The sequence below is a fragment of the Apaloderma vittatum genome, unplaced genomic scaffold (genome assembly GCF_000703405.1).
Source record: "Apaloderma vittatum isolate BGI_N311 unplaced genomic scaffold, ASM70340v1 scaffold1568, whole genome shotgun sequence".
Lineage (NCBI taxonomy): Eukaryota > Metazoa > Chordata > Aves > Trogoniformes > Trogonidae > Apaloderma > Apaloderma vittatum.
In genome coordinates this window covers 1-26,574 of record NW_009728839.1, presented here as the reverse complement: position 1 = coordinate 26,574, position 26,574 = coordinate 1, and the positions used below count along the sequence as shown (strand labels likewise).

The following is a 26,574-nucleotide window of genomic DNA, read 5'->3' as shown; positions in this document are numbered from 1 at the left end:
GCTGAATCCTACCAGAATTACGTATGTTATAATTCTGTTTTCAAACAGAACATTCAGCATCAGTTGAAAAGGTGCTGAATGAGGGATTTCCTTCATCTTTTTGTTTGCAGTTTCTGGTTAATGTCTGAACTGTATGTTCACTAGAGTAAATACATGCCAATGCCTTAAAAAGCACTTTTCCTCCTCGTCCTCCTATTTCCAAGTACAGCCCTAGGCTGGCAATAACCATGTCTCATTTTGATCTCCATATAGATTAGGATAAAGTAATTAATGTCTTTGCTAAATAAAAAGCTGGTTTGTGTTGGGAACCAGAAGCTATTCCAAGATGTATAGATTTGCTATTATAGTTTTGTCCTGGGAGTGAGGATACTAGAATCATCTGTTGACACAAATTTGCTCTGTGACCTGGTGAAGCATTTAAACACTTTGTGCTTCCTTTTTCTCCTGCTGCTACGTAATTTTTTCAGTGTTGCATCTTACACCAATTGATTTGAGTTTTCTGTTTAATCTGGCAGTATAAAATTCTAGCCTTTTAGCTACATAATGCAACTGAATGACTTTGCAATAGATATATGTGATGCTGGCCTGATACTTTTGGATTTTTTTAATTATTTTTTCTCTTGTCATGACATGCCTGTGTCTTTAGAATAAATTGAAACAGTTGGAAAACATTGTTCCACTACTAATTTATATTCTGAGTGTTATTTAATGTCAGAAGTAGTGGCATGCAGTTGTCTTGATGCAGGTAAATCAAAGTTTGCAGTGTCAAGTCCAATTCTGCTTTTATTTAAGGTGATAATAAATCACCCACTGAGCTCTGCTGTGCACATTGTGGCCCATGCTTTGTGTTGTTACAGCTTGTTTAAATTTCTAATGAAGCCACAGAATAATGTACGCTCATATTATGGTTTCATTATACAACATAAAATGTCTGCAGGAAAACACATCCCTAGTCAATCATCAGTCTGAGAAGTTTTCTATTTTACTGACTAATACTCCATCACTTTCATACCTAACAGTCAGGTTTTAAATTCACCTCATGTCCTTGGTGTCTACGAAACAGCAGAGAAAAGTAAGCAGGTGCCCAATACCGTTATAGCGTACGCTGTTAGAACCCATATGGTGTTAGTTTCTCAAAAATAAATCACACTGAGAACTGTTGGATACATACAGAGGCCTTTTCCAGTCTCTCTTAGAGGAAATGTTAGACAAAAATATTGTAGAAGAGCAGCAATGCATGCATTATAAGAATTATATAGAACAAATGAACCTCTGATGCATTAATATTCACAACATTAATAAAAATTAAATTTTAATTACTGTTTAGCACACCACATATTATAATTTAATAGCTAATTTAAAAGCAAAATTGCAGTACTTAGAGCAAGTTTCTAGGCCAAGAAATTGTGTGTTCGGCATAATCTGCACATTTGTGCTAATGCTTTAACATATATATTAGACAAATCCACTTGTCACCTCTATTGCACTTTTGTATGCGCTATATAGACAAGTTTTATAAACAGCTTTTGGGAAGCAGAATTCTTACCTACAGCTCTAGAAAAACAAGTTCGGTACCTCCACAGTGTTGTGTTACCTTCAGTCATTTCTTAAATTTTCCCCTGGTCACGCAAGGGTCATCCAGGCAGTTGGAAGGCAAAAATGCTCTTTCACAAAATGAAGACAAGATATCCTTTTCAGTACAAAATAAAATAACGTTCTGTTAAAAATAGCAAAGCTATTATCTTGGCGTTATTTTAAATCTTCTCTGGGCTGATGAACATGGGGACATTTGCTGTCTTTGTGGTGATAAGCACCTACAACTCATGGACAGCCTGACTTACACCTGCTGGAGTCTGTCTTTACAGATTGTGACAGATTCAGCTGATTTTATTTTTTCTTAAATATTGGTGTTTGGTGTTTCCTTTTGGCATAGCAAAACCTTCAGAAACAGCTACCAAACAGGAAAAAGTGTAAGGACTTAGGTAAAACAAGCAGCTTGTTTTCATGTCACCTTTGAGCTTAAGTGTTAAGAATTGTCACTATTGTAAATTTCACCAGGATTTTACAAAAGAATCGTGAGTTGTTAAACATCTTGCTAGAATAGATTAAAGAGGAACTGCTGGAAAGGAAGAAAATAAGGACAAAAAGCAGCTTCCTTAAGATGAGAAGACAATGTTCCTTCCAGCTGGGTTATCTTTGTTTTCTGATCTTGTGTTTTTACAGGGTCATTTGAAAAGTCAGTGATTTGTTGCATGGTACTAGGACAAAAGAAGACTAAACTAAAACAGGGGAAATACTCTATATGATACAAAATCTATCTGCATTTCAGGAGCTGTCAAAGTGAAAAATGTAACCACAAGTTTGGCCTTTAAAAATATTAATTTGTTTTAAAGATTAAATGTAAAAGTGCTAGGAAGAAGTAACCTTTATTTTCAGGAAGAAGCAAGCAAGACGAAATCCCTCTCTCTCCTCCTAGATCTCTGGTATCTGATGGCACTTTCTTGTCACCCTTAAATCTCAAAAAGGAGGTAATCATCAGTTCTTGCCACCATAAATCCCCAAAGCATTTTTACTGTAGTGTTAATGAGGCAGTCATCAAATGTGCTAACCGGGACTTAAGGTATTAAATTTTCAATGGACTTATTTGTCAGTTTTACTGAGTGATGCAGATTCAGTTCAGTGTTCACCTATGGCAGCATTTCTGGATTACAGCCATGTCTCATTGACAGAAGGAAGCACTAGCCATTAGGGTGTAAAAAAAGTAACTGGTGAGTATCCGACTAACGATCTTTCAGTATCCAGCTGTATCCAATGTACAGTTTTCACATGCATTCATTAAAAGCTTATATTTAACTATTTAGTTAGACATAATTTAAGGGGTTTAGGAATCATTCTGCCTATCTGTTCAGCATCAGGGCTGATTACTCTCCAGAATGTGCTCTGGTTTTGTTTCGCTTTGTCATAGTTGATTGATCCTTACTGTCTGTACGAAAACCTTGCCCCATTTTCAAGTCTACAAGTGGCTGATTCATTCTGAATAAAGGTCTTGCAGGCCATGAGAAAGACATAAGCGTTGCTCTTGAGAGATCACTTTTGGAGAGCTTCAGACACTGCTGGCTTTGACACATTTCTTTTGGACTTGTAGGGGAGTGTATTCTTTCACCTTCTTCTTTTTGAATGGGAAGCTGTGGTATCTAAGACTGTGATAGTCTGCAATTCTTTTATAAGTGAATGGAATGCAACATTACACTGATTTTTACTGGCACAAGATAAAGGTAGTGCCTAAACAAACAGCAGATACAAGTAGACGAAACTACTGTGTGTATCACTTTGAGTCCTGAGTAGGTGGTAGAAGCACTGTGGGTAGCATAACAGTGCAGGTGACAGGTTTACAGAGTGAAGTGTACCATATTTTTGTCTTTAAAATTTGCTTCTTATTTCAAAGGAGCAGAGCCTCAATTTATTGATCTCAGGAGTAAAGACAAAAGCAACTTTCTTGGCTTTTGCCTGTGTCTGTCAGAAAGCAAAATTCATCACACCTAAGAGCCACCTGTAAGATGACTCTAACCGGTTCAAGACAGTATCTCATTTCAAATATGTGATTTCACTGAACTGCAGAATATATATGAAGAAGCCTTTTGCACTGATTTTATAATGATGCTATTTAGAAACTTACTGCAAAATGGTGTTGGTGTTCACTACACTGGTTTTGCTTGGAGTTGCAGATGTGAGCATAGCAGTGATGATTGTCCTGTGTTTGGAAGACAGCAAATATAACTGGGAAAAACCAGTAGCAAGAAGTGGAAAACTGTTCCACTTCCAACAGCCTTAGCCAAAATGAAAGAGCAATTTTGTCTTTCTGAAGATCCTGAGAATATCATAGGAAAAAATCTATCAGAGACATTGTTTCAAGTGTCTCCAAAGCAAGGCTTGCCATTTAATTTTGCCTTTTGTTGTCTTTCACAATCTATGCTAACTGCCAAAGAGATTAAAGCTAAATCACCAACATAGTAAGCCACAGCTTTTGTTCCCTTAATATTTTTTCTGGGGTTACTCTTTTTACTTGGTGTGTTTTGCATTTTCTAATTATCAGTGCCTTCAAATTTGCCAACACAAGACAGCTGGACAAAAGTTAACTTAATCACAAACCAGTAATTTTAGTAATAAAACATATATTGCAATTCTTCAATTACCCATGGAAAAAATACAATACGTAACTGTATAATTCTTCTTGAAAAACTGACTATGACAGAGTCTCTTTTTCTGAGTCTTTTTTATTTTTTTAATTTTTTTAATCTCACCTTCCACATACCCCCAGTTTCATTTATTAGGCTGCCACCTAGTAATGGAAGTGAATGAAAAACTGTTGGGTAGATAAAGGAGTAAGCCAATAGTGAAGAGCACTTACAGTATAACCACTGCAAACCAAGAGAAAGAGCCTTTAGTTTTCCTTTTGCAGTCATAAATAGAGCTGCCAGTTCTTCCTGAGGTTTAATTTTCCTTGCACCTTGTTTTAATACCTTAACCAAGTGGAAGTTCAATACAGGAGAGCACTGTAATGAATATTTCCCATTGTTTTATTTTCCTAGCACCATAACCAATGAGGCAAATAATCCGTGGCTGTTAAGCTTTCTGTATAAAGAACTGGACAGTATGCAGAGCTTAGAATAGCATGAATACAGAGATCCTTCCTTAAGCCTTCAAAGTTTGACACACACACAGTATTTTTCAGGTGTGTGTGATGGTCTCTTTAATCATAGAATCATAGAACGGCCTAAGCTGGAAGGGACCTTAGAGATCATTTTAATCCAGCCTCCATGCCACCAGGGACGCCACCTCTTGACTAGATCAGGCAACACATGGGGATCAAACGGGAATCGAACCCGCGACCTTAGTGTTGTTAGCACCACACTCAACTGACTGAGCCAACTGGCCCCCTATTAGAATATTTTTATTACTTTTCAGAAACTAGTCATGTGTCACTTGGCAGCTGGGAAATTTAAAGCAAGTGGCTTAAGGATTTCAGTTTTCTTTTTCTTATACGTTTTTTCCATATACAGTGAAGCTCAGGCATTATCCTTCAGGTAAACACAACAGATCAAAAAAAATGTTGCATCTGTCTAAACACTTACATATCAAACTATACAGGATCATCAGAGAGTCCTGTCACATCAAATAAAAAAATAGCTATTAATGGTAGAAAAAAGTTGCTTCCTAGAGGCTTAGTGCATTGAAATTTAGTCTCAGGAAAATAAGCATATGAATGTTGATTCCTTAGAAGAACTAATAAGCAACGATATACTTTAAACAAAACTGGCTTTGCAAATACCCCCCAAAACTAACGCCTTTGATATTCTGAGGCAAATATTCCAGCTAGCGTTACTCAGTAACCAGCAGTCAGCAGCTGACCTGATCTGAAACTCTGCAATTCCTTTTTCCTGCTGCCTCCTAAAGCAATTAAACCTTTGACTAGCAGAAACTAGGGTATGTGCTGGGTTTTTTTTATCATAATATTATATTTGTGAGGAGCATAATGTTCTAGACTGCATATCTGCAGCCAGAGAGGCAAGCTGAACATTAAGTAAGGCAAGGGAATAATACAAGGGATGAGTACATCAGGCGTCTGAAGCAAGGAAATAATGCAAGTCATTACAAAAGTAGTGAATCTTAATCATTTTATTTATAACTAAGAGAGGGGAAGTGGTTACAGTTACAGACTAGGAACTGGAACTCTCAATCTCCTGAGTCTATGAGTGATTCTTCGCATGACCTCAGTCATGTCACTTACCATTGTTTCAATTGACCTGTCTATAGGCTGTTACTGTGTCCAGTTAATGGATGTTTGTGGTGGACGTGGGGATTGTCATGTAAAGACACATCTCATTACTTCTGGTTGCTGTGCTGCATGCTAAACAGATGGCTGTGTGCAGTAAGAATAGCGTATCGCTCTGACATAGATCTAAGTAGTATGTTGTTTAATAGCTGAATCCTTACTCGAGTGCAAGGTTTGGATAAAGAAGTCCTGTTAAAAAAGGCACTTGTAAGGATGAAATGCTTGCACTTTTTAAATTTGCTTAACCAGTACTGGTTATTTCCTAAATATGTTCATTGACATGAACCCATACAACTGCCTACACGGGAGTTATTGAAGTATGGTTCATTGTAAGTGTGGATTTCTCTATAGGCTTTCTCCTTTTTATGCTGTAATCAAGGGACCTCGTTTTATAATCACAGGCAAATTGCATTTCCTAGTAACTTGTGTCTGCATGGGGAAATGATGAATGGAACAGCAGCATGTGAAATTACAGGGCACATATACTAGCAGCTCCTACCAACAGCGTGTATGTGAGAAGTTAGAAATAGGCACCTGCTAGATTTAGCTTCCCAAGGTAACTGAAGCCATCCTGGCTGAGTCCTCACTGCCTGTTGCAATAGTTTCCCTTCAAGAGAGCATTATGTTCAGTGCTGTCTTTATTAGGAGACAATTGTTTCTGGGATTGCTGGCAAAAATATTTTTCCGTTACATTAAAGTTAAAGAGATTGTATTATTTCCTTTTATCCTTGCAAGTAGAGAGATACATTTTTCTTCACAATGATTGCTGCTACTCTAGACAGTGTCAGGACTAAATATGTTGACCTGTGGCAAACAGTACATCCGTAAAAAACCCTTCAAGGACAGAATTCAATGGTCTTTTAACGTAGGGCTGATTTCAGAGAAATTATGTTCCATCCAACAGATACAATCAACTGTATGGTTTGAATATTGATGGAGGAATATCTCAGCTGTATACAATTCTGGTTAAAATGATTAGAATCTCTGGAACCATATCTCAAAAATATTGATTAAATTCGACATAACTGTTCTTCCAGAATGGATCAAAAAATATATTTTTAAATCTGTTATCATTTGGAAAGCATCTTAAAACCTGTATATTTTCCTTTCTTTGCTGTAGTATTTTCCTTTGAAGGGCTCCTCTTGGAAGTACTGTAAGGGAAAAATTCCACTGTGAACTATGTACTGTGGACCAAATAATGTGGTGTTAGTTACCTCTGTGTGTGGGTATGGTTCAGTAGTCTATCCAAGGTGATGAATGATCTGAATGCCTACTAAAATGGATGCTATTTGTTGCTATTCTTCACCACCTGGAGTCAGAATATACCAAAAAAGAAAGCATATGTGATAAACTCTGTCAATATTATAAGTCCATTTTACCTAGGCCAGTTTACAAACAGGGCAAAACCTTGCTCTTCTAGGTCCTCCTTCACACACACAAAAAAAGTTTTTAAGCAAATAGCATTACTTGTCCCGGGCAAAGGCCCACTTGCAGCATGTACATCTTAGTATGCCTCCAGATTAGGCTCAGCTGGAGCAATTGCCAGGCACCAGTGTGAGTGAGTTCCTGTGACGCTGTCCTCATGGTCCACAAGGATTGCACAAACTGTAGACTTAACTGTTTATTAAGGAAAGATTTTCTTTTTCTTGATCTTAATAGCTGAGTTCAATGCATTTCTAAGTCCCAAGAAAGTGTAACATGTCCATCCTGAGACAAACTATGCTCCAGGGCACATTCAGACCTTCCAGACAGTTTTTAACACGCCGCATACATCATTATTACTTGAGAATCATGTATTTCACTCAGCATTTCCTTGTCAAGCGTGGAGAACTGCAGACAGTTTCACTCCCATGGAGAGATAACCTTGCTCGATTTTGTCTCCCATTGTGATATCCCTCCTGACAGGAAGCACGGCTGAATGTGCGAGTTTCTCATTCAGTGCCTTTGAAATATTTCTGAAACAGGAATAGATGCAGAAGAGGCAAATCTTGGGGAGAGGGAGAATACTGGAAAATAACTAAATTCTGCCTTGATAATCTCTTGCCAGCCTTTGAATTCCCAGAGAGAGAAACATAGATGCTGACTTTGTTATTCTACTTTACTTTCATTTGTGTAGCATAGTTCTGTTTTAATAGGTTAACCCATATCTAATATAAATTTTATTTTGCATTTGCACCAGTAATTGCATTTTTTAATAAACAGGATCTTACCAGACTTAAGATGCTGAACATTTGACAAAGGCAATAATTTTAAATGTCTTCTCCATCTGTTTATTAAGCTAATTGTTTTACTTGTAGCCTCCTTTCGAATCAGTTCTGTTAACTCAGCATTTTCTAACTCCTGAAATCTGTTTAACTTAGTGACCTAGATGGACTTTGAAGGCAGCAGGAAATTCAAATCTGTTTTGCAGTTTTCTAGAAGTGAATTTGAAATTTCTCTATTCCTTTTCTTCCTCTCTTAATAGAGTTTATGCAAATAATATTAAAATTTATAATAAGACTAATATTTGTTAATCTCAGTTCAAACACTGGATTTGTTTTAAACTATAGTTTCAAACCCTTCTGTTGAGAGAGAGTGAGTGTGAAAAGGTATTGCTTTTAATACTGTCATTACTGTGTTACTCTTGTTAAGTTTGAATTGTCGCTATGATTATACACCCTAATTTTTAGTATTCAAAATTAATTATATTTAAATCCCATTAGATCTACAGTTGCCATGCCTACTTTGTTTTCCTTTTTGCAAAAAATGTTTCGTAGTAGTTCCAGGACATGAACCCAATCCTGCAACTCTTCACTAATTTGTTGGTTTCAGTAGCAGATTTGTGCATGTAAATTAGTAATGACAGTAGGAGTATCTTAGACTCAGTAAAGGTTGCAGGGACATTCCAAAAGAACACATAATCTCTGACCTGCAGAAATGTCAGGAGTTAGATTTTGGTCTGACTGAGGTATCAAACGTACCAAATGTACCGTTAGTCCAACATCTATTGAAGGAGATCCTGAAACATGAGTTGCAGGTTTCATACATACCCCTGGTATACAATCTAGACACAGAAAATGCCAATCTATAGAGAACTGAAAAGGTGCCTTGGTCATTAATTTGGTGTAATCACAAATCTTTATGAGGTGCCAGACAGTAATACGAAATTACATTTACCTACATGTCTAATATGCACCACACTGAAAGGATTTTGACCCAGTTTATTTCATGCTATTAAAAGCACTTGCCTTCTTGGTGGACAAACTTGCTTATCAAAACATTTGGACTTCAGCCAGAATTTGTCTGTGTTATAGTTCTGTATTTGTCTTCTGCCATACGAGCTACATTAAAATGCCATGCCTCGGAACACGGGGATGCGCAGATGCCTTCAGGCATCCCTGCTACTTGGATCATGCCTCCAGGCATACAGGAGTTAGGCACTGCACACAAACCTCTCCAGAGCAGATGGATGTGGGTTTGGCAGAGTTGAGACAACCGAAACGTACAGTTTAAGAGCATCTCATAGATGCATGAAGCACAACATCATTCCAGACAAATAACGGACCATTAATCCTTTACCTTCAGAGCAACGCACAAGGGGAGCAGGACAGGATTATGAATTTGTAAGCTCCCCATGGCACAGCACAGCCCACATGCTTCTCAGATCCACAGCTTCTGTTACAGCTCAGCACTTTCTGGCTTTGAAACGTTCTTTGGATGTTGTTATGGTTGTCTCTTCCCAGTTTTTCAAGGGAGTCAAGTATTCGGTCCTCCCGACTTCTTTTCCTGCTAGCAGTGCCTCCCATACCATTGTCTCCTTTGTTGGTTTTATTGCTTTTAGTCTATGAGAACTGCCTGGAAATGGCACTTGCAAATTCAAAACTCTTTGTGGAGTGTTTCTACCTGAGGAAATAGTTGTGCAATCTGCTTCCTATAAGAATGCATCACCCAAACCTGTTGAAGCCAAAGGAAACTTTCCAATTAACTTTGCTTATCACTTGGTGAGGATGATCATAAGCCACCCAGATCTGTCACATCTCAGACCTCCTGGCAGAATATTTCCTTGAACTGGAAGGCCAGGATAACAGGTCTTCAGGAACCTGACATAAATATTTTATAGTGATACTTCAGAGAGGAAAGCAGACAAAATTAGCTTTTTGATAATGCTATTATTTCAGGCAAATGTTTTACAAATACCATGGCATTGCAATGAATAGAAATATAATGTAGCCCCTATAAAGCAGAAATTATTTCACTGAAACAAGCTACTCTGCTAAACATTTAAAAGAACATACAGTTGCTGGATTGTACAGAAGGGAAGTCAAGTTTATGCCTCAGTATTATTTCTTCTTATTTGAGCAATGTGTCCTATACTTTTTGTCAAGTATCTTCCAGGGTGCTGATGATTATGCCTTTTTGTGAGATTTTCTATCTATCCAAAGAGCTCATGCATTTATTGAATCTTCCAAAATCCTTGAAAGGAAAATTACTCGGCATGCATGATCTTTCCACACTTACTTTTTTATATTTATTTTCTGTTGGGTTTCCTCTAGGTCACCACAACAAATTCATACTATTACTGTATTGTTTTGTGGTATTGCTAATAAAATGAATGAATTAGAAATCTATTTTTTCTTTTATAGTGAAAAGATGAAAAGCTTTTGATTTACTGAAAGAAGTTGTGTACAGTTCTAGTGCACAGACATAAACTTGTAAAAGGAGCAACTTGTAGCAGATTAACATCCCTTACTGTTCACTCAAAACAACTGCACTACGGTGCAAAATCTGCAGGAGGCAGTTGCATACTAAGTCTGAAGATGGGAATAACTTGGAAATCTTGATTTGGTTGCAAGGAAACAAAACCTGACTTTATTGGGTGTGGGGAGCACCTGTTTTGTTTGCTGATGCTCTAGACGATAGAATTAGGATTATGGAAGTTTAGCAAAAGTGGAACTTATTAATCAAAGCAGAAAGTACAAGAATTCCAAATAAGGCATTTAATTATTTTTATCATGAAAGGAAGCTGATAAAAAGATACGTAGGATTAAGTAAGAAAAGAATGAAATTGACTGGAGACATTTTAAATGGAGAAATTCCATTGTTATGGCTTTCATCAGAAAGTAAATCCTATGGAGGGGTTGATTTTTCACCTCATAGCATGATAAGCTTTTTGGTAAAAACACAATAGTGTAATTGAAATTCGTTTTACACCATTTTTCCTTGGATGATTTAGAATTCGATCAATTTCTATTCCGTGGGTATAACCCAATGAGAGTAAAAATGCAGCCACTAGAATTGTTTTTGTCCATGAGCAAAATTAGTGTCATTTACTGATTCATAACACTCTCGGCAGGGTCCTTTATTTCAAAAGCTACCTGGAATTATTACTCGCAATAGAATACCAAACGCTAAAATGAGATTTGCATAAAAAAATAAAGTTAAAGGAAAAATTATAATAGTGATTAAAAGTAAAATTTGATTACTATTTTGATTAGACTACCACGATTAAACGATAAATAGTTCAAATGGACGCCGTTTTTTCCTCTCCAACTCCAACTTAGAATGCACCTACTTAACTGAAATATTATATTCCTGATAATATGCTTGAAATACTAGGCAGTCCTTCCATTAATATTTAACAATATAAACATCAAGCAAAGGTTGTATATCTGGAGTCATAGAGTAAGCTTTTTTTGCATCAGGGTACTAATTTTAGAAATAACCTCTCTCTGCGTAGGCCTGCTGATGTATGGTTGTCATAGCAAGTCAGTAATTGAGTTTTCTGGGCATTTTGACCACTAGTAAAAATTTGCAAAGCAGATTACACAGCAGAAACACAATTTCCATCCTGACCTTTGTAACATTGCTTTCTGTTGTGGGAATTGGAATGTTTATGGAAGGAAATACAATCTAAGCGCACCTAATTTGTGCGAATGCGATTTCTGATGTTAACCCACTAAGCTTCATTTTGATTCATTTGGTAACACATTATGTAAAGATTTGGCATTAGGGAGGGGTCATAAAACTTACTATCTTTTGTTACCTAGGCAGAGAATATTGGTTTAGATGATTATAAATTGAAACTCAAGGAAAACTTTCCTTTTCAGCTGCTGTGCAAAGATCCTCAAGAAACCTGTTTCCCACTGATGAGTCACAGGCCTTAGCAAACAAAAGGCCTTGTTCACATTCTTCGTATAAACTGGGTGCAGGAATTGTGCTAAACTGTTGTAGATCTAGACATGCCCTTTGGGGGCAAGGAAGAAGCATCTACTTGAAAAACCTCTGCATCAGGTACTGTCAGAGGGTCTATCAGATGGTTCATCCTTATCTTGGAACTTCCATGCTTGTGATGCCACAGCCTTTAGAACTTTGGGGGATCTCTGTTCTTGTTCCTGCTGTTATCTCCTTGCCTGCTCTGGGGTAAGAGGTTGCTGTCACTAGTTAGATGCTGTGAACTCTATGGCTGTCTAGTTTATTGTGGATTGTAAGGCTATTTCTGCATTAACAGATCAGTAGAATCAAAGAATTGTTTAGGTTGGAAGAAAACCTTGAGATCACCAAATTCAATCATTTGGAAGCAGATCTGTAGAGCAACATAGTTCATGCTGATGACCTGACACCCATACTGTTTGATGCAGTTTTTCACTTCAGAGATCTCTAGTCTGGTCCCCCAGACTGAATCAAACTGATGACTGGAAAGAATTAAGTAATGCTCAGATCACATTCTCCAGTTGAATTTTAGCTGAAAGAAATCCAGTTGCCACACTTTAGTGATGCAAACTGGAGCAATAGTAAGTGTAAACAATGGGAAAGTTCACTTCAAAAGGTCTTTCCTGATCAGCACTGAAGCAACAATGTTCACAAACCTTGCATGGGTATGTGGTCAAGCAGTTTTCTCGGCGATAACTATTTCCAGCTAGATGCATTTAAATGAACTTGACTTGCCTGAACACCCATCTAGGATTTGAAGTTTGATGAAAAGATGCAGAAAGGCAATGTGTTGATCTGTGCCGGCTTGGAAGGATGAGGTACTTAGTACAGGTGTTGGCATCCGGGCAGACCTCAGCAGCATAAACTTGATTAATCTAAATTTAGCTCTGGTGAGGTGACAGAGTGCTTGATGGTGACAGATAATACAGTAATCAGCATTAGGTTTCACTTAGCTTCCTGCAATGAATTCCTTCAAAAATGTGTGCTTATAAGAGCAGTCTGGGAGTACAGAAGCCTATAGTACCCAGGATTTAAGATCTGTTATTCGTTTGTTACTTGGTTTAGAGCTGATTTTGTGAGGAAAGAGAGGTATTTGGAATAGGCTTAGGTTGAACCGCTTCAAGTTTTACCTCTGCCTTGTTCAAACCCGCTTCTTGGCACCTTAAGAAGACAAAACTCCAGATATATATTTTTTTAACCCTGCTTTGGAGATGTGTTTCTGGGACATACTTTGGTGAAAGGCACTATTTACCTTCTGGAACTCTTCAGTATCCTCCTTCAAAGCCTGCAGGAAACACTTCAGGGCTTCTTGAGCCTGATTCAGACTCAAGGAGGAGCGGACTTAAGCAGTGATAAGCATGCTTGACAGAGCCTTTTGTTCCTTTGTGCAGTGAGGGATTCCTGTGTTTCTGGGCTGCAGGTTTAATGGATGTTTATCGATGAGATCACTGGTAACTGACATTGGCTGCTGTCCACACAATTTAGGAAAGCAATTTGTTTCCAGTAAACAGAGGGGAGCTCTGACCAGCTGCATGCTACTGCTTTTGTATGAAATATTTATACCACGGACTGATCCTCCTCCCCGTGGGTTAAATGCCTAGAACTCCTCATTAGCTTCTAGAGCTTGTGTTGTACAAACACCCTCTTGCGATTACCAGTGAACAATATTTCCTTCATTCTAATGTGATTATACCTGCAACAAGGCAGGAAATATTACCTTCATCCTCCTGTTTTGAATAATTTGGGGACTTTTCTTCGTAGCATCTGTTTTGGGACCTTTGACTCTCGTACTTTTGATGCCTTGATGATTTGGAAGGCAGCCTCTTGCACTTTGTTTTAAATGCAAATCTGTGAAGATCTGCGAGTTTTACAAGAGACAAAAGCATCTTATGTTGTGGCAGAAAAGCATATATGCATGCTCATTCATGAACATGGTAGGTTATAGCTTAATAAAAGTGTAAATAAACTTGGGTAGCCTGGTTGAAGTCAGTGGAGCTGGGCTGATTTATCTTAGACTGAGGATCTTTTCAGGCTTGAATACTTTGGGGGTTGCTCGTGAATTTTTTCTCCCTTAAAGTTACAGCAGAACACTTTCACTCATCTCTGTGTACTTTATTATGTGACCCTTTACACCCTCCATGTACTTAGGGAATTCTCTTGGCAGAGATGTTTTAATACAGAGATATTAGAAAAGCTGTCTCTACTGATAACCATGGCAGGTTACTGTGTTGGAAAAACTTGTCTCTCTTTTTGTAGGTTTTTTGGATTAAAAAAGCCTCATTTCTACCTACATCAGGGACTAAGAACGATTCAATAATTTGCAACTAATAATTTATTAGAACATCTTTGCCCTTCTTTCTCTTCACAAATTGTCTGCAAACAGATTGTAGAACTCTAATATGTAAATGGCTGAAAATTATTTGAAGATTTTTTCAGCAAATATCTTTTTGGTCTGCAGATTATTTGAATTGCAAATTGTGACTGTTGAAATATATAATTACCACTGCAAATAGAACTGATTGGGTATCACAGGAGAACAGCTTTTACGGAAATATATTGATTTGTCAAGATGAACATTTGTTACCTGAATGTAGTGATTTGGAAAATAAGCTTTGTTGAAATAAATATTTGTCATCCAGAAGGGAGGTCTTATCCTGAGTGTTCCCAACAGCTAGCTTGAGGTTCAGTACTTTCTGAAGCAGTTGAGACAGCCAGGTTGAATGCCCTGTTCAGAGGGGACTGAATCTTACCTTCACTCTTCTAGCGGGGTATGCTGATGCAGACATCTATTTACTCTGAAACAAAGCTCTTTTGATATGCTCTGTTCAAAGTTAATTATTTTGTAAAAATAATTAGGTACAAATTGGCAGAACATGTAGTAGTTCAGTATTCCCTTACAAGTGTATGCATCAGTACTGGGGAGATTTGTGGCTCCTACACCCATCAGTCAGGCTTTAACATTTTAGATCATATGTTCTGATTTTAATGAAAAAGCCCTTGGAAGGTTTCGCTTATTGGCATTGTTGCAGCGTTCAATATGTTAAGACTTGGAAAATGTTAAGCATCAGGAAAACTATTTGCCACCCACTCTGTCAATAGTTTTTATCTGAGTGCAATTAATTAATGTGAATGACATACAGTGTTTTCTATCCAGAATTAAAAGTCAGAGTATAAACACTCTTAGATCGTAGCCAGTAAGGGATAGATGTAATGCCATGGTTTCAGCAGTGGCTTTGATGCTATGTTAAAGGACCAGGCCAGCAGAATACTAGAGGCTTCATGTACAAGAATGGTTGAAGGTTCTGTTTGGTGCAAGCACTGCGAAAGGGGAAATGCTGACGTTAGGAATATGCAGCACATGGGAAAGTGTGCTGGGACAGCATCTCACCTTGTGAAGAGTCAGAGCTTTGGAGAATTACGGATAATGGAAAGGATGCTCCGACATGGTCAAGCTTCATGGCCAGATTATGTTTGTGTGTAGCAACTCCAAAAGAAACTTACAGCTGCCTTAGCCTCCAAACCTACCTCCCTCTGAACGAGATGTGCCATCGCCTAAAAGATGTGTCTGTGACTGCAGGAAGGGTGTGGAAACTCTGGTGAGCTTTGAGGTAGCGAGTTGCCCTGCCATGTAACACAGAGCTTGGAGGAACTCACATTTAGCAAGAGTGATTTTACGTGTTCTTTGTACTCAGGACAATCTTCGAAAGGGCGTAGCAATAATGACAGACTTGGTGACAAAGGGAATGTTTGCATATATTAAGGCCTATAGTTGCATATAGACTATAATGTAGTTCTCTTTTCTTTATTTAGACCTAGTACTAAGGAATAAATACTCACTGTAGCTATTGTTCACTGTTGACAGAAGGTTGAGGTGTGATGAGTGTGGTAGCTGTATTCCTGACACCACTGAGTATGTAATAATAATAGAGTGATTAAATGGTCTAAAATCAGCTAGAGAAGTTACACAATAATTGATGCTTTCACACTGGAATAAAAGGTTTCTGCAGTACTGTTTAATTATGAGGAACAAGTGATTTTTTTTTCTGAACAAATAAAAAAAAGAAATTATATATGTTGTTCTAGCAGGAAAGCTGAAATGTAGCTTGTGTTTCTTAAAAAGGTATGATTTAATGACATTTGACAGCAAGTATTTCCCTTGATGCATTGTGCTTCTTGTTCTGTGTTACTATTCAAAATTATTATAGTACTTTATACTTCTACCACAGCAGACATGGAAAATGTTCCTTTTCCAAACCATGAGCATCTAGTGAGTAGCTGTTGCAGATCAATGTGCCACTCTACTCCAAATGAATTTTAAAAATATATTTGGCTGGTAAATGTCAGTGTAGGTGTACTAACTTCAGTGGTGTTATACCTTTTATGATAATTAGGGATTTTGTGTAGAATACTAAATATTTACTCTCTCCTCAGGGCTTTTTGGTAGTAGCCTAACAATAATCGTCTAAATGGAAGTGCTTCAAACTAAATAGAGCTTCGATCACTGTTGTGACCTAGAAACTGGTTATCTGCACCCAAGCAGGTATTCCTTATTAATAACATCACGGATGTAAGAGTGCTGCCTTAAGTGAAGTTAGTGTCAGCGCAAATATTGTGGTTCTTGTGCCCGAGAGCCGAGATACACATGTGTGTACAGTGAGTAATAAACAATTTTTCTCTGCAGATTTCTTATATGTCTCAAAGGAACGCTTGTCACCCCATCATGGTGGGCAGCCTTCTTTCTCCAAAATGATGCAAATTCAATGGCAATCCTAAATCCTAATTTGCATATCAAAATGGCTAAATCTTTTATATGAAATATGGGAAAATGTACATACAGTTCCTGTATTTCCATGTAAAATATAACAAAATCATCTATGTATATCAATTAGCCCTATATCATCAGCATTATGGAGAATTAAAGTCTTGATCATATACATCCTGTATATTAAGTATTTACAGATTTCCTCTTGATGGAAAACAGTTATCTCTGGCCAGGAAGCCTATTTGTATCAAGGAGTTTGGAGAAATTTCTTTCCTTTTTTAACAGCAACTGCTGAAGGAGAAAATGTAGTCTTCCGTTTGCTTCCAGATATACCTATGAACTATGTGCCTCCTGTGGGTAGTAAATAGATATTGATTTTCTTCATAACAGAAGTACATTATTACAGTTATTAAACTGTAGACCTTCCTTTATGATATAAAAAATTGGAAATTGGTGAGCTAAAGAGGACTTATGTTACAAAATTGTTTGGGTTTTTCCGTTCACCAAATTGTAATTCAAGCTCTGAATTCAAAGCTTCTGTGTCCTTTTTACACAGCAGCAATTGGCATTTAAAATAAATGTTGATACTATAATTATAAAAGCATTATGTCTGTTAGAGCTGTTAATAGTCATATTGCTTCATTTTTTTTTATTCTACATTTATCAAAATCCTGACAGCATACTCTGGAACAATGTTAGATTCAGTGTTGATATTGTTACTCAACAAGAACATTGATTATGTCTTAATAGGATGTATTCAGTACATACTCTATGCAATTATCATCCTAAATGAACACAAGCATTTATGTAGCATGAATTGAAATCATTTAAATCCTGAGAATTTTTCCTTCTGGTTAGCGTTATATTGTAAAGGCAGTAGTAACAACTATGACATAGTAGCATAAGACTGATACAGTGTTATGCACGAATCCATAGTTTTATGAACAGAATTATAAATAGAAGCATTGAGGCATTGTTACAGAAAATACTAATATCCACGACACAGTGAAAAAAACTCTCTATTGGTAATAAGTATTTAGATAGCCAGAAAGGACACTTAAAAACCTTACATGAGTTTTGAATGTTTTGTACAGTTTTTGCTTCCCAAACTGCGTTTTTTCTTATCTTATCGGCTGAGTACTCCATGTGAATTTGGGAATTTATACTCTTACCAGATTTTTTTGACAACGCACTGAGGCATCAAATGAAGGCTTGGGTGTTGTGACACTAGGTGGGACCTCTTCTGGAAAAGCAGCTCGTAGTTGTCTTAGAATGACTGGAGAGTTCTGGGTGAAGACTCAGCTAAAAGCACTTCATGGGGAACGACACCCAGCCAGGAGAAAACACTGAGGAGAGGGTTTCTGCAGTCCAGTTGTTTTCTACAATTTGGTACCTGGCTGCAGCTTTTAGCTGGGTGCTGTTTTGAGGCAGGGATCCACAGCTTGAAAAACTTAGCAGGGTCCTAAAATTCCCTAAAGCAAAAACTACAAAATATACTGAGTTGGGTAGCAGACTGATGATATAAATAAATAAATACAAAAGTGAAAAATTACTTCTGCCAAAATGACTCTTTTTCAATCCCTCTACATATAGTTTAAACACTGGTAGTAAAAACAATGTTGTGAAGATCTACAAGAAAATATGTCAAATTACTGTTTAAATATCTTTGAATTACAAATTAAAAAAAGACTAAAGTAGCCTAAAATTCTCAGCTTAGTCCATCTTCATGTGTTACAAAGAAGGTTAAGCCTTGATCAAAATTCTTAGTTTAGCTTCAGCATCACAAATGGATTTCCAAATACCCCACAATCTGTCCTACCAGGAAACATGTTATCTTCTGAAAATAACTGTATAGTTATATTAGAAAAAAAGCAGAAAGCATTATTGTTTAGTAAATAGGCTTCCTAATGTACGTTGTAGCTGAGAGACTCTGTGACCAGGATTTCAAATATCAGCCAGTGAAGTGCTTTTCGTACATGTGCAATGTATACGCCAACTTTAAAGATTAGATTTAGTAATAACTGCTTCACATGTCAATGGCACAAAGAGGTATTTGTTACAAGAGTTTTCTCGTGCTCTTCTTTCTAGTGAGTCTGCTGTTCTTTATATTCAAATAAAAGGTCTCACTGAAATTTTTGAGCTTCAGAGGTTAAGCAAAAATATTTTTTTTCCCTACTTCCTCCTAAAACCAAAGGTAAAGTTATCAGGGCCATTGAATCTAGATAAACAATGAAAGATGAATTTCCTGAGTGATGACACTCCCTTACCAGGTAAACAAACAAGTGGACCTACATTGGTCACACTTCTACAAGCTTTGGACATCTGAAGTTGCAGAGAGGGTTTGTTGTAGCAATACCAAGGCTCTGAGAGTCCATGTACATAACTGGATATTCAGGACTTGGACAAGTTTGAAAATGCCAGTGGTCACCTCAGGGTCTTCTAATCGTACAAGTAGTTCCACTTGTTTCCATCCTACATTGTGAGTCCTACTGCACTGGGGATGCTGTCAATTCCAGCTGAATTTAAAGGAATGCCTTACAGCCTACAGGTGATGGGCCATACTAAGGCTTGGACTGTTACTGCTGGTAGTGTAAAAGACTAGCCATGGCTCACTTCTCTTTAGCCACTGATAGGTTTTTATCTTTTCTGTAGGAAATATTAAAAGATTAAAACTCAGCACAAAGGTATTATCCAGTTGCATTCAGCACTACCTAAAAGCAGTTTGTTCCACCTTTGTGTATCTGCACCGAAGTGTTTATTTCCCTCTGTTGTGATTAGGTCCTGCTGCTTTTGTCAGGAATCTGAAATCAGAAAAAGTGACTTTCTGGCCTCTTGTTGCTGAACCAGTTATGTCAAGGGGGCAGGGGAGTGAAATTTGATAGGAATGTTAACACTGGTGAGAATGGCAGCAGGTGAACCTTCGAAGAAAACACTCACAGCTCTCTTCTTTGGCAAACCAAGCAATTTGCCAGTGTCGCCCCTGCCGTGGCTAAATGAGTAGAGTGAAAATTTATGGGGAAAGGAATGGTTCTCCTGCTGTAATTATACAAACCCTCTCGACAGTGCTACGCTCCACAATGTCACAGGTGATAAATAGTAAGCCACAAAAACAGTGGCTTAATGTTCATTTATTAAAATCATCTATTATCTTTTTTACCTCTAGATCCACTTTGCAGAAAGTCGTTGCATATTTATATTGCCAACATCTCACTCCCCGAATGTTATTAGTTGGACTGTTTTTGCAAGAATGTGCTTCAGGGTCTAGGTCTCTGCTTGGGGAATCGGGAAGCCTGGGCTTAGTGACAGGCAATCTCATGGTGGGACAAGAGTCTTGAGTGACTGTGGGGTCCCAAAATGCTACCAGCAGTGGCTGCTTCTTTTATCCTTAGTCTGCACAATGTAACGGGGTGGAGAAGGAGAAGGAAGGCTACTTTTCTCCTTCACTGCCCCCCTCCAGGAGCACTCGTTCCTCACAAGATGGGAGCAAGTGCAGGGAGAGACTGTGCTGGGGTGAAAAGCCTGAGCCCTGTGAAGAGGGAAGAGATGAGGAGGTGCCACAACAGCTCGTACTGCAACCCCCACCCCAGCGGATGCCCCCAGCACAGACCCTGGCCCTCCACAGTGTCATCACCTGAGGAGCTGGGGGCGTTGGTAAGAGCACAGGGGCCCATGCTCTGTCCGCAGATCTCCACTCTGTGTCCTGGAATTTACCAGCGGTGTGATAAATCACACAGAGCCAAATAATTGCTCCTAGTGCCTGAATTAAATGGGCTAGAAGTATGAGAAATGCTAAAAAGTCATTTAAATGCAATCTGCTATTGTAAAGAGAGCGTCTGATGGGAACATGGCTCTGCTCTCGGGTTTGGATCTGTTAGGAGTTGCTTTCACTAACAAAGCAAATATTTGGTGACAGAACTAGATGTAGAAAGTGCTGTGTAGCAGGAAAGTGTGAAGTATTCATAATGGTATGAAATACTACTCAAAATTCAATGTTTTTTGCATTCCGTTGCGAGCTTAAACATTGGACTCCTGTCACAAATTTCTGCTGCAGTAGACAATTTCTAGCATAAATGGGCTAGCTTTCAATGGAAAATGGGACAGTTTTCAAAGGAAAAAAGGCCAATTTGTAGTAAAAATGGGCCTCTTTCTGAGCAGAGAGGCTTATAAACATAAAGTGATAAATGACTTTGCCAGTTTTCCATACAATAACAATTTCCTAATCAAAATAATGAAGCAGTTGCATCTAGGGAACACAAGTTGCATCTTTGTAACACAAGAAGATTTTCAGGTTTTAAGACATTGAATGCATTTTACAAAACCATAAACTTTGTTCCACTCTAACCTGAATTTATGTTGGAAATATGTCAGTAATATTTCTTTGTGTATATTTTTATGATATTATAAATCAAAATCCTCTTCTGGATTTGCTGTCTTCTGAGATGAATTTCATGGCATAATGTTGTAAGACTTAAGGAAATACATTTCTTAGGATCCCCTGTGTTGCAGTGCCATCTGATTTTCTAGTAGTTCGTATGTTTTTAAAGCTAAATGTGTCTTCTGGCTCAACTCATTGATTTTGCATGCAAATATATTGTTTCGTAATACGTGATTTGCTGGGTAACTCATATTGTTGCTTTTCTCATGGCCTAAAAATGCTTCAAGACATAAATGCTAAGAGATTTCAATCTTCTTCTTACACACGCTCCAGGAAAGGTGGTGTGATGTACCCAGGAAAACGCGTAATGCAAAACACACTATTTAGTGAAAGCTTTCAAGTCATTTGGCTACAGTGAAGATTATGTGACCTGTGAGGTTGCTTTGCTAAGCTGGAGATGAGAAATAAGTCTTTTAAAATTTTAAATGGCAAGATACAGACTTGGGGGATGAGTGAATTACGAGAAGCCCTGCAGAGAAGGATTTGGGGTTACTGGTGAATGAAAAGTGGGACACGAGCCAGCCACGTGTGCTCACAGCCCAGAAGGCCAACTGTGTGCTCAGCTGCATCACAAGAAGTGTGGCCAGCAGGTCGAGGGAGGTGATTCTGCCCCTCTACTCTGCTTTTGTGAGACTCCCCAAAAGTAAACTGTGCCCAGTTCTGGAGTCCCCAGTACAGGAAAGGCATGGAGCTGTGCAAACAGGTCCATAGAAGGGCCATAAAAAAGATCAGAGGGATGGAATATCTCTTCTATGAGGACAAGCTGAGAGACTTGGGATTCCAAGCCTGAAGAGTAGAAGGCTTCAGGGAGACCTTACAGCAGCCTTCCAGTACTTAAAGGGGGCCTATAGAAAAGATGAGGACAATCTTTTTAGCAGGGCCTGTTGCAATAGAATGAGAGTTAATCTTTTAAACTAAAAGAGAGTAGATTTAGACTAGATATAAGGAAGAAATTTTTTACAATGAGGGTGGTGAGATACTGGCACAGATTGCCCAGAGAGGTAACAGATGTTCCAGCCCTGGGAACATCCAAGGCCAGGTTGGATGGGGCTCTGAGCAACTTTATCTGGTTACAGATGTCCATACTCATTGCACGGGGCTTGGAATAAATCACTCTTAGAGGTCCCTTCCAACCCAAATCATTGTATAGTTTTGTGTTCTCTGCTATAGTCCTACTGATTCTGCTTCAACAGTGTATGGGCAGTAGACAGAGGTCACTCTGTTGCTGTTCAGAATTTCACACCAGTTGTCTCCCTGCACATTAATTTTCTGAAAAAAAGGTGGGATGAGCGATGTTAGAGCCTTGGTTCTTGTAAACACAGTTGGCTGATAGAGGTGGTCTGGAGTTAAGAAAGCTTTCTAGCAGTGGTACCCAAGCCACTTTTTCAGGCATCATTATGTCACTTTGCCCCTGAGATCCAGATTTATTTTTCAAAGGAGATTTGAAAAAAACAACAACATTCCTGAGCACACGTGATATTCGTACCCTATAGCATTAAAGGTGACTGCAGCACTTTCCCATCTGTGTCCTCCATTGATGATGCAGCACATACAGTCTTTGGGCAGATGGTTCCATATGAAGTAGCCATACAAATGGGGAAAATATTCATTTTGTATTAGGTGCCCAGCCTAGTCTCCACTGAAATACATGTCAAAATTCTCTATGAGTTCCATGGGAGCACTTTCTGATGCTGACTGGGAAAGAGGTTGGACTTGATGACCCTGGAGGTCCTTTCCAACCGTAATGATTCTGTGATTCTGTGACGTGTTACTGCCCCATTGTCCAGCTTGCAAACAGATGTGCTTTCGTGCCTGATGCGAGAGGGTGAACCTGAAATGCTATCACATTCCCATTGAGAACAGTGGCCACGTTTTTTGGTTGTTTTTTTTCCAAAGTTCTCACTATCTTTCAGGGGAGGGGGATTAAGGATGGCTTTTACTATTGACCTTTGCTGTCTGGAGCTACAATAGGTGGGCAGTCAGATAAGTAACCATGATATAGAATTCAGATACTAAAGATGTAATTCATTAGTTTTACTGTACACATTGGATTTGCTGTGAACTGGCAGTTGTTGCCCATTTTAGAAACTGTTTTCTTGTTTCTTACAGTGAAGCAAACTTAGATTACCATTCTAAATGCTATTACACAGAGTGAATGTGATTTAATAAAGTGAATTTATATGTAGATTGTGACATTAGTATTTAATTATGTAACTGTCGTAATACTGATGAAGCAACCAAATATTGGTGCACTGAAGTGAGAGCTTACTCTTAAAGAGCAGGTTTATTTTAATTTATTTCCTCTTTTCTCATCTCCTTAAAAACCAGGATACATTATGCACTATTAACCAATATTTGTGTGTATTCCTTCATACTGTATTCCAAATAAGATTTCTATTGTAGCAGCTGAAGCTCATAGAAAGCTGTGCTTCTGTTTTGGTAAAAAAATGGGTTTATTCTTTGTTTTATCAGAGCAAATTAAGTTTTTAAGGGTTTTTTATTATTTTAATACGAATTAAAAGTAGTGTGCAGTCTGTGGTGAAATTTTTTTAACCTTTCCTTTTCTATTAATTTTTCAGACTATGGAATCCCCCAAATACGAGCTAGTTATAGAAGCTAAGGATATGGGTGGTCTCGATGTGGGACTAACTGGCACTGCAACTGCCACTATTCTTATTGATGACAAAAATGACCATCCACCAGAATTTACCAAGAAGGAGGTAAGTGTTTGCCATTTGTATTCTACAAAATGGTACATGCAATTGTAATTAGCTTGTTTCTAGATATAAAAATGTTCCTGGAACTGTTCTTTTCTTCATTAATAAATAAGTATGCATCGCTTCCAAAACAAAATGCCACCGAAAGAGAAAATTTCTGTAAAGAGATATCATTCAGAGGTTAGCTAGCAGGAAGGAAACCTGTAAAATAAGTTTGCTAGTGGTACCTATCTCCTTTTGCTCCTGTGGGAAATATAGAGAATTCCTTCTTACCTACATTCTGGCTTCAGGCTTTCAATGGTCAGAAACACAGGTGAGAGCAACATGTCTTGTCCTGGCTTCAGTACATCAGCTGCGAGACAGGGAGTGTTGAGAGTTCTGTAATGAAAGGTCTAGTCCAGAAGGCTTTAACTTTGACCTACAGGTCAAATTTTCAAGAAAAGTTTTTTTTCCAGCAGGCTGAGTTCCACTGAAGAATGCTGAAAACTCTGAAAAAATCCCAAACAAACACAAAAGATATTCACTGCCTGCAGGAAAGTGTAGCAGTGCTACAGCAAAATTTCTGGTTTCAGGCAAAGCATCTACCAGGTTTCCTGCTCTTCTACTTCCCTTCCTGCTCCCTTCCCTACCCTACCTTTATTATTAGTCTTGATAGTATTTTTACAATTTTTTTTTTTTTTTGCCTCTGGTATATGGAGAGAATTAGAGTGTCGAAAGTTTTGCCTAATAACAACTGGTTTGGATTTTGCTGTAAAATTTTCCTGAGGCTCTGCAGATTTTAAGGAATATTCCCAAAAGATGAGAAGTAAGCATGAAGAATGATGATTTTAAGTTAATTTTTAAAGAAGAAAAGGAAAGCCTATTGCTGTAGAAGTCTAGGTTTTCTCCTTAGGGTATACTTTTACCTTTTGTGATTTATTTTTTTTTTCTGGCCTAATTTTAGCAGTTTGACAACAGACTATTTTGAGAAAAATCACTGCAATTTTACTTGAATAATTATTTAATAAATGCAAACTGTATAACCAGATGAAAAATAAGAAGAAATAAGAAACAATGACAACTTTGCTACCAGGAATATTAATTTTCACTCGTCAATGGCAATAGCTATAATTATTTATCTAAAATGCTTTGGCAAGAGCGTTTCAGTCACCTAAAATGTACCATGGAGAGCCTGATCCAAACCTTTTCATAGGTAACAACTAAGTAGCTTTGATCAAACTATGTAGTCCTTTAGATCAGGCTTTTAAGGCTATAAAAGCTGCTTCCTGGCAATGTTAAACTACTTTTTAAGCCTTTTATTTTTTAGTCCTCTGGAACATAGCAATGTAAAAGGACAACTTAGTGTGTTTAGAAGTAGGAAGTAACTGTATTAATCAATACTGATAGCAATTCGTGTCATTCAGTCCTACCTAATTGAATTTCCAAGCTTGGAGATATCTTCTTCTGAAGATGTTTTTTCTATATATCTTTCAATAGAATTCTTTTGAAGAAATCTCTTTATAATTATACGTCCTGTTTGACTTAATAGTTTGGTAATATGGGCAAGTACGTGAAAAAAAACTTGGGCGCCTACTTAGCCTCAAAAGTACTGTTAGATGGTGTCTATGTCTGTCGAAACTCCAGTTCACTCATTGATAGTGAAATGTACCCTGTACCTCTGAAAGTCTGGTTGTTTCAGTACAGAAATAAAATAGCAAGTGTGAAGAGACAGCATTATGTAGCTTTCTTTGCAAAGTTCGGTCTTACACAATTTTCTTGCACTTTATACAACATTGAAGTTTTCCCACAGAGAAATCTCAGGTTTTCTTTTGATATTTTGTGTAATGATTTTGAACCTTTCACTATTTAGAGATGTTAATGACCTCAGAAATCTTCTCTCTGCCTTGTGAAGTGATACTCTTATTCCATGAATAAGGCAGGAAAAAATCAGTCTACAGACATATGGTGTCAAGCCCCTTTAGAAACATGTGCTCTATTTAAAATAAGTAGTGTAAGAAGGGGGAGAGTGTCTATTAATAGAGCTTTATTTGGCTTACTGCTTAAAGTACTTAGTTGTTGTATTTAAATACTAGTCATATACCACATGCTGCAATACTATTGATTTGAAGAAGACTTGGAAGAAAAAAAAGACTTATTCTACATGATAACTTTTGAAGTAGAAAGCTCAAATTTAGAAAATCCAGAGGTTTAATTTCAGACTACACCTTCTTTTATTTACTTTGAGAATGGCTGCTTTAGGACTGAGTTCTTATGATATTGGCATACTTTCCCAGCTGTCTTCCTTCTCTTTAAAGATTCATTTTCTCAGTATATTTTTCCCTTTTAAAAAACAAATGTTTATTTACTGGCCTGTGTTTACTTCTGACAGTATAATTTCTGTATAAAGTAGTTCTGCCTTTGTTTGTCCTGTGCTGTTGATGTAGCTCAATTAAGCCAGGTTTTCAGTGCATTCTCTTCATCTGTAAGCACAGAGGCCAAATTCATTCCTGATCTGACACAGCGAAAGCCAATGAAATTGTAAAAGCTGGATTTGTTCAAAAGTCTGGACATTGTATACGTACAACACTGGATACCCTAGACTGTGCACTAAGTGGTGTTTTGAAGAATACATTTTTAGATATATATTAATAAAGATAT

General features: G+C 37.7%; 1 protein-coding gene across 1 annotated transcript in view; it reads left to right on the top strand.

Annotated features, from left to right (window-relative positions):
- LOC104277544 (cadherin-13-like) overlaps nt 1-25,588 on the top strand; it is a gene marked incomplete at its 3' end in the record, with an annotated part of 221,606 nt that extends 196,018 nt beyond the window's left edge. The window contains exons 7-8 of the mRNA XM_009874208.1: nt 23,800-23,940; nt 25,466-25,588. Of these exons, the coding sequence (XP_009872510.1) occupies nt 23,800-23,940; nt 25,466-25,588 (264 nt within the window). The remainder of the gene's footprint in view (nt 1-23,799; nt 23,941-25,465) is intronic.
- Nucleotides 25,589-26,574: the final 986 nt, after the last annotated feature.